This window comes from Archocentrus centrarchus, unplaced genomic scaffold, assembly GCF_007364275.1.
Source record: "Archocentrus centrarchus isolate MPI-CPG fArcCen1 unplaced genomic scaffold, fArcCen1 scaffold_38_ctg1, whole genome shotgun sequence".
Classification (NCBI taxonomy): domain Eukaryota; kingdom Metazoa; phylum Chordata; class Actinopteri; order Cichliformes; family Cichlidae; genus Archocentrus; species Archocentrus centrarchus.
Window position 1 is genome coordinate 410,586 of NW_022060265.1, and position 9,166 is coordinate 419,751.

General features: G+C 46.1%; 1 protein-coding gene across 1 annotated transcript; it reads right to left on the reverse strand.

Annotated features, from left to right (window-relative positions):
• Positions 1–2,069: 2,069 nt before the first annotated feature.
• On the reverse strand, positions 2,070–8,937 carry LOC115776823 (uncharacterized). Its single transcript, XM_030724602.1, has 2 exons — positions 8,868–8,937; positions 2,070–3,312 (listed from the first exon to the last, which is right to left on the reverse strand). Exon 2 carries the CDS (start codon positions 3,285–3,287, stop codon positions 2,373–2,375), a length of 915 nt encoding a protein of 304 aa, XP_030580462.1. The 5' UTR covers positions 3,288–3,312; positions 8,868–8,937; the 3' UTR covers positions 2,070–2,372.
• Positions 8,938–9,166: the final 229 nt, after the last annotated feature.

A 9,166-nucleotide genomic window follows, 5' to 3' on the forward strand; every position in this document is an offset into this window, starting at 1 on the left:
ATCTCATCAACCTCTGAGTAACATGCCTGCCCCAAAGGTCCTATGTGTATCAGGTTGTAAGTGTGTATGTGTTGTGAGTTATAATGACTAAAGTGCAATTAAAACGGAGAGGCAAGTGGTGGTGCAGCTCTCCACGTGGCCTCTCCATCCTACATCTGTGAGTGATGTGTATTCTGTGTGTGTGTGTGTGTGTGTGTTTGTGTATGGGGAGGGGGAGGGGGGGGGGGGGGGGGGGCATATGACCAGGAAAAATCCTGGAAGAAGAGAGCCAGCTGTCCGCTGGCTCAATAGGCACCCCGACCTCCCACACCCCAGCACAGGGCAGGGGGAGGTGAGCCCGGGGCCTCGGTGACAGCATCCCGGAGCACTGCAGCACCCGAGGTTGGCGCCCTCGCCCCCACCGCAGAGGGCGGCCCGCTCCTCCTAGATGCCCATTCACTCAACAATAGACACAAACAGGCGACAGGACATACTGGCCTGGGCATGGAAATGCAGTGCCCAGTCCCCCCCAACCACCCCACCGCGGCCCATCCCCCACCCCACCCCCCTGCAATGCAGGCACCCCAGGGCCCCAAAAGCGTAGACCGGACATCCCGACGTCAGGCCAACCCACCCCACCCGGCGGCGCGGCCGGGACAGCAGAGGCCCCCCCCGCGCCAGGGGGGGCCCACCGGGAGCCGGCGCGGCCCCAGTGCCGGGGCCCCAGACCCCAGCCCCCAAGCCATACAGGGAAGACCAGCCAACCGACCGAGGGCCGGCACCACCCCCCCAAGCACCCCGCCCACACCCCAGGACCGAAGGCAGCACCATCCAAGCCCCCACCACCATCAACCAGGACAGGCACACAGACATCACCAGAAGGTCGCCCCAGGACCCCAGCCTCAGGAGGCTACCAGCTACCCAGGCCCCCGGAGTCCCCCCCCACCCCCCCACAAAGCACATCAGGAGCAGAGCCCGCAGCCCACCACCCCCACTAAGTAATGGAGCTGAGCAGTGGGAACCAAAGAGAGTCAAATTCCTCCAATTTGTTTTTAGAAGAAGCAGACATTCTCTCTAAACTAACATGATCTACTAATAAATTTCTGTACTGAGTAATACATAGTTTATTTTTTGTCTTCCAGTTCATGAGGATCATCTTCTTAGCGATGCACAAGGCAGTAAGAACTATGTGTGATATATTTAACTCCATAATTAATTCACTGACATCACCTAAGATGCATAGTCTGGGGGAAGTTGGGATACGACAGCTAAACCATGTGGATATGTTACACCCTGAGAAGGGGAAAGGAAATCAATAAATACACTCGAACGCGATGCTTCTCCTTCAGCAGCTTCATTGAGAATGTATAATTATTTTGAAGTATACACATAGATACAAAACATTAATATGAAACACTATAACAAAAGTACACATCAGTCAGTTCTAGGACAATATCACAAAATGATCTTCCTTCATCTGTCTTCACAGGTAAATAATGATTTCAACCAAGGTACAGTATAATTTCCCCGTCCTCCCTTGCAGGTGAACCCAAATATGACATAAATGCCCAAGCAAATTATTAAACACAAATTTAAATCATCAAACTCCAAAGTATTGAAAATAACACTTATATACACACATCAACAGACATTTTTCCTTATTCCTATTCTCTCTACAATAGTTGTTCAGTACAAACAGAACTAACACGCACATGCATCGCCATCACCGTATGCACACATTCTGGCGGCGCAGTGCACTATGCTAGCGGCAGCATAGAGCACTTAGCTCAGCTAGCTAGCCAACAGTATGCTACAAGAAATGCAAAAGAAATAACACTTCAAAACGTCTTGAACAGGTAGTGAGTCAGTCTACAGAGAGTCAAACAAGACTCGGCACATATCTCCACAGCTTAGGAGCACAAACACTCATCACATACCTGAGAAGGGGAAAGGAAATCAATAAATACACTCGAACGCGATGCTTCTCCTTCAGCAGCTTCATTGAGAATGAAGCACCGCGGCCGGAGTGCCCCCCTCCTGCAGTGCAAGGTATGACTAAACGATCACATATCCCACACATTAACAAAAAGGCTCAACAAGTAGATCACCGATGGAAGAATGATAGGTTATATTCTTAACAATTCCCATGGAGATATTTACCTCAATTATGAACTTTGATTAATAATCAATAGAATAATAAAATCAACCTATCACACTCTCCCCTACAAAGTTAGATGTCGTCCCGACATCACAGCACTCATGACCCAAGGGTTCTTAAGTCATTATATCCTAGTTGGCTCAACCACGTGATCGGTGGGAGGGTACCGCCAATTAATCACCCAAATTTAGTGATCTGTTCTCTTCATTCATCATTTTCGGCACTGAATCTGTGTCTAGTATCCTTGCATAATTATAGGTTGGTAGGTCTGGAATGGATTGGTCCACAGTGTCACTGGTCGAATGTGTTGATATTGTATGGGCTGATGTTGGTAGAGCCTTTCATTTCCATATGCTGTACTATAGCATGTTGGAGTCCCAAGTTGATCATAGGTGAAGACTTTAGGGGCTCGTCTTTCCCTCCTTGGTGCACCATCTGTCTGTTCTTTTTCTCCTCCAGGTGGCTCTGGATGTTGGAATGCTGGAATTTCATCCACTGCTTTTTCAACTAAGCTCTCATCCCTGTCCTGATAGTTCTCTTCCTGTGGCACATTTTCCTGCTGTGTTTCAGGCTCATCTGTGTTTGCTATGAGCCTTCCTTCAATCAATTCATCATCACTCAAATTTTGTTTCTCCTGACCACTGTCCTGTTGTGTGTCTGCACGCTCAATCACTCCGTCTGCATGGGGCATTTGAGAGTGTATTACTGGTTTGTAACAGTACACCCATTCCTCTTCTTCATCTTCCTCTTTCTGATCTGCATTTTCTGTCTCTGTCTCCTTCACCCTTCTTTTCTCTTGCTTTGGTGGTGCTTTTGGCTCAGTTTCCAGAGGTAAGTAATCACACGGCAGCAACAAGTTGCGATGCATGGTTCTTGACCTTCCTCTTCCTTGCTCAGGCTTGACTTCATACACCGGGAGGCCTTCTGCAACCTGACGGATCACAACATGAATATCCTGTTCCCAGTGATTACGAAGCTTTCCAGTTCCTCCCCTAGGTGTCAGGTTTCGAACAAGGACTCGATCGCCAGGACATAGCACAGAGCTTCTTACTTTCCCATCATAATGTTTTTTACTTCTCTCTGCTGCCTTCTTTGCGTTCTCTCGTACTATTTCATGTGCCTCCTGCATTTCTTGTTTCCATTTCTCCATGTATGCTCGGTGGTCTGTTTTCCCTGTCCCAGTGGTGAGACCGAACAGGAGATCAATAGGTAACCTTGGGGACCTTCCGAACAGAAGGTAGAAAGGGGAAAAACCAGTTACCTCACATCGCGTGCAGTTATATGCATAGATCAACTTGTTCAGGGATTCTTTCCAGCTTGTTTTCTGCTGATCAGTAAGTGTCTTTAACATTTGTAATAGTGTTCGGTTGAAGCGTTCAACCTGCCCATTTCCTTGTGGGTGATAAGGTGTCGTTCGGGATCCTACTATGCCACAGTTCTTTTTCAACTGGGAAAAGAGTTGGTTCTCAAATTCGCCACCCTGATCATGGTGTATCCGTGCTGGCAGTCCAAACTTCAAGGCATAATCGTTAAATATACGATCAGCCACTGTTTTGGCAGACTTAGAGGTGGTGGCATAAGCCTGTGCAAAACGAGTAAAGTGATCAACGATTACCAAGATATACTCGTATCCACCTTTACATTTGTCCAAGTGAAGAAAATCTATTGACACCAGTTCAAATGGCTGTGTGGTAACAATACTTGTGAGAGGGGCCCTCGTTTCTCTACATGGTGGTTTTTGTTTCAGGCAAGTACAGGTCTTTGTCACATAATGTTCAATGTCTTTTTGCATGTAAGGCCAAAAGAATCTATCCCTGACCAACGATGTTGTTCGATCAGTGCCTTGATGACCCATTTCATCATGCAATTCTCTCAGTACAGTGGTTTTATACTTCTCAGGTAGTACAAGCTGTGTCTTGTTTGTTGTCTTCCTGCAAAGAATGCCATTGTTATCAATATGAAGTTTTTCCCATTCACGCAGTAGGCACTTACTGTGGGTGCTTAATGCATTGAATTGTTGTCTTGATGGCCTTTCATTCCTTATTTTGCACTGCATTATTGGGCTAATGTTTTCATCATCCTGCTGTGCTTGCCTAATCTCTGCCACTGGGAATGGTTTGTGTGTCTCTTCACTGACTGCTGTACACTGGAGAGGGGAAAGCATTGCACAGACATTTGCTAAGGTAGATTCTTGTGTCTCAACAGCTTGGGTTATTGTTGCCACACAATCTGATCCCACTTCCTCTGTGCAGTGTGTGATCATTTCCTCTATTTTAACATTTATTCTTGACAGGCTATCAGCATCCACATTCTCTCTCCCTGGACGATATCGGATGGTGAAATGGAAGTCTGCGAGCTCTGCCACCCATCTACATCCTGTTGCATTGAGCTTGGCACTTGACAGAATGTAGGTGAGAGGATTGTTGTCAGTGAACACTGTGAACGTAGGCGCATAATAGAGATAGTCTCTGAATTTCTCTGTGACTGCCCACTTTAGTGCAAGGAATTCCAATTTTCCTGAATGTAGGTGATAATTCCGTTCAGCTGCAGTCAATGTTCGGGAACCATAAGCTATTACACGGAGCTTATCATCCTGTTGCTGATAAAGAACTGCCCCGAGGCCCTGGTTTGAGGCATCGGTGTGGAGGATGAATGGTTTAGAGAAGTCTGGGAACCCGAGGATTGGTGGTTCAACCAAACAATCTATTAGACGTTCCAATATGCACTGGTGTTTTTCAGTCCACACAATTGGCTTATGGGATGGCACAGCTTTGCTCCTTCTTGTAGACTGTCTTGTGTTTGTCCTGTTTTGCGGCACATTATTGTCTTCTGCTGTGCCTTTCAGTAAGTCATAAAGGGGCCCTGCGATACGGGAGAAGTCCTGTATATACTGTCTATAGTAGCTTAACAAACCCATGACAGTCCGCAGCTCTCCCACATTGCTTGGCGCCTTATCTTTTAAAGCTCTTACTACTATGGTGTCACTTGGGTCGATTTTGCTACCTTCTGCTGAAACAATCCTTCCCAGGTAGCGAACCTCAGGTTTAAATAATTCGCACTTACTGGGTTTTAGCTTGACTCCATAATTCCTCAGCAGTTGGAGCACTTTCCTAACATGACTGACATGATCCTCAAATGAGTGACTGTACACTAGAGTGTCATCCAGGTATGGTACACAGATGTTGTCTCGCACCTCTTCCAGACACTCTTCCATGCAGCGTTGGAAAGCTGCAGGTGCATTCATTAGTCCGAATGGGATTCTTATCCATTCGTACAGGCCCCATGGTGTCACAAATGCAGTCAAAGGCCTGCTCTCTTCATCCATAAAGCCCTGATGGTAGGCCTTTCCCTGGTCTAACAAGGAGAACCACGAGTTGCCACCAAGACTGTCGAGGATGTCCTGCACTCGAGGAATTGGCTGTCTGTCAGGGTGAGTCTTTTTGTTGAGTTCTCGGTAGTCTATACAAAGACGTAAGCTACCATCTTTTTTTCTCACACAGACAACTGGTGAGGCATAAGATGAGTTGGACTTCTCTACCCATCCTTGTGCAATAAGGTTGTGCAGGTATTCTTTCATCTCCTTATACAGTGGCTTCGGTACTGACAGGTAAGTGCGTGCCACAGGATCCAAATCCTTGAGTGATATTTTCAGTTTCAGCTTTTCGATACGCCCAATGTCATCATCTGATTTAGAAAAGGAAGCGCATTCATCACGAAGCATCCCTTGTACCACCACTCTTTCAGGTTCACTCAGATGGCTCAGATCAATTGGTGGATCCCATGGAGTGTCAGGAACCCGCCCACTCTCTGCAGCCACGTGATTGACTAACACTGGGGGACACTGATTTGGTTTCTCTAAAATTGTAGCTGGATACACAGCTTGGACTTGCTGTAAGGTGCCCACAACAGTTTTTCCTGATAACTCAATGTCATGATCAGTGGGATTTTGCACATCGAGAGCAATGTAAGGAGGAACACCCTTTCTGAGTGTTATCAAAGTCTCACAAAACTCAAGCCCTTCAGCCCACTGAGGATTTATGTCAGGCTCAAAGAGAAGGGTAGTGTCTTTATTCGGTGGCTTGGTCTGCACCCTACAGTCAATCTGCACAGAGGTGTGTTTGGGTACAAGGATTTTCTCTTTTGACGTTCTCACCACATAGTCATGTGATCGGTCAGCAGTCACCAGATCAACGAAGGTAGTGACATTTTTCTCTCCAAGGCATGGGAAAGCCACTCTCAATGACTCATGCAGCTGCTCTGTTCTTGCGGTATCCATTTGCTCTACAGTACTGGTCTTCACTATTTGTTCAATGACATTAAAGCCTATAATGGGCTGTGGAAGGTTTCCACCTTTCATCACTAACATGGGAATAACAAGTTCTTTAGAGTTGGCTCCCTCAGCAGCCAAACTAAAATTGACTTCAATGAAACCCTTATAAGGCATGTTCTGTCCATTGGCAGCTGTGATTTTCAAGTCATCAGGTGCATCAAGTAACTCAGAGATGTCTTTTAATTTTTCATGTGGTAAATGTCTCTGTTTCCACTTTTCATCAACAATACACACTTGGGAGCCTGTATCCCATAACGCTTGAGTTCTGCAGTTTTGTATATAACATTCAACCATACACTGCTTCCCTACAAGAGCAACAAGACGGGATTGGCTATCCACCTTTATGGGGCGTACAGAACTTGTTTTTGGGTGAATGTGCTGGTTTACCTGAGGTTTTGGTTGTTTATTACAGTTTTTTCTGTGTTTTGGCCAATGTTCAGCTTGACAGATCTTAGAACAATAAATGCTTTTTTTACAGGCTGCACACCTGAGTCTTTTGAGTTTCCCATGAACACCACAGTGGGAGCAAAGCTGTTGGGACATTACACTATTACTAGTTACTCCCTGTCCCGCGGGGGTAACCCTCTTCCGTTTAAAGGACCATCCCTGTCTTGTCTAGGGATTCTCACCCTGCAACCTGCGAGGAAGTGCTCGCTACTACCACATCTATAGCAGTGGGTGCAATATTCAGTTCCACTTTGCTGGCAGCCAACACACTTTCTGAGGCGTGCACGATTTAGAGTGGGATACTGGCGTTGTGGTGCAACTCTCGGCTGATTCTGAGCTGTATCACCTCTTTGTCCCGACCCTGCAGGAGACCAGTTTTGTGGCCAGTGCTGGAGCGGAGGAGGAGGAGGAGCACATTCTGGCACCATGGGTAAGGCAAAGTACTGTGTTTGTGCTGAATTGGGCTGTTGGATTGCCTCTCTGATTTGTGCAACTTCAGCGCCCAAGTTTTTCAACAATGCCATATCAGAACGTATTTCTTTGAGTTCATTCAGCAGGTCGGACTGGGGTTTGATGTTGGTTTCAGGATTTTGGGTTTTTCCTTTTTTATCTGCAGGAGTGTCAGACTGGAGTGAGTGCACAGTGGTTGGCCGCCCCTGGGAAAGTGTTTTCTTTTTCTTTTGTCTCTCTGCTTCATTTGCACAGGCAACATTGAGTTTCTCAAGAAGCAGCTCATCACCAGTTGTTGCTTGTTGGAGGTATGGCTGCAGGTCACTTCTGATGTTGTCATTCTGCAAGCCTGTCAGAATTGTGTGGAGAAACATGCTTTGCACAAGGACAGGATCATATCTTAAACCAGATTCCTCTTCCTGTGAAGCAAATAGGATTTTTTGTCTCAAATCCAGAGCTCGAATTAAAAAGGTTTGTGGGGTTTCCTTACTACTCTGGACCTCTGATGTGAGCTGTTTGTACAGTTCTGTTGCACCTTTTTCTTGATAGTGGGACCTCAGAATCCTCCTCAAGGTAGGCAAGTTAAGGTTGGTTCTGCCCTCCAGATAACTGCGTAATTGTAAGCCTGGTGCTATTGACCTGATTACTGCATCAACTATTTCTATTTCAGGAACTCCTTTGCTGATGGCTTGTTCAATTTGGTGTGCTAGACTGGAGAAGGTAAGTTTGTCCTTTTGGCCTGGCTCACCAATCTGGCCAGCTATTCTGAATTCTCGGCCCCATGGTAATGATAGGCAGGGCTGGGGGACCTGTTTGGCATGGTTATCCTTCCCACTCACAGACTGTTTGGCTCCACTAATTGGATTTGTTTTTTCCAGTCGTGATAATGCTAAAGCCAACTGGAGTGTCTCTATCTCTCTTTTCAGTCGCTCTTCTTCTGAAGGCTGGGTGACCTGCTTTTGTGTCTCATTTGTCAGGTTAGCATCTGAGGTTATGTGTTCTAGTGCACTATTCTGAGTAGCCTGTTGCAACTCAGCGATTTTATCTTTCAAAACCAGGAACTCAGCCATACCTTGATCCTCAAGCTCGCCCAGCTCCTCTCTTTCTAAGTGCCTTATGACATATGAAATTAGGGAGGAGCGGCTTCTACCTGATACATTTTCAAGTTTTGAACCACCAATACACAGAAAATCACAAACTTCAATCAAAGTGTCCTTGTTCAATGTGTACAAAGCTCCAAAAACTTCTAATTTCAAGTCCTCCAACTCTGAAGAATCCATTTCAGTCTCTAGTTTTTGCAATGTATTAGTGTGATGCAGGACCTTCTCTTTGCAGAATAGACAGTGTAGCTCTCCTGGTACCAGTAGATGACCTCAGATTGCATGCGGATCCCTCTGCTCGGTCGCGGAACCACCACACCGTATCTCTCAGCCCGTTTGTAGATGGAAGGGGTTGAATGATGACCAGGGCATCTATCTGGGACATCGGACCCTCATCACATTCATCCCAGCGGTGCCTCCAAAATGTTACACCCTGAGAAGGGGAAAGGAAATCAATAAATACACTCGAACGCGATGCTTCTCCTTCAGCAGCTTCATTGAGAATGTATAATTATTTTGAAGTATACACATAGATACAAAACATTAATATGAAACACTATAACAAAAGTACACATCAGTCAGTTCTAGGACAATATCACAAAATGATCTTCCTTCATCTGTCTTCACAGGTAAATAATGATTTCAACCAAGGTACAGTATAATTTCCCCGTCCTCCCTTGCAGGTGAACCCAAATATGACAT

What these genes read in the sequence shown, in the direction of transcription:
- LOC115776823 (XM_030724602.1), bottom strand. Translation starts at nt 3,287, where the DNA reads ATGGAGAAATGGAAACAAGAAATGCAGGAGGCACATGAAATAGTACGA.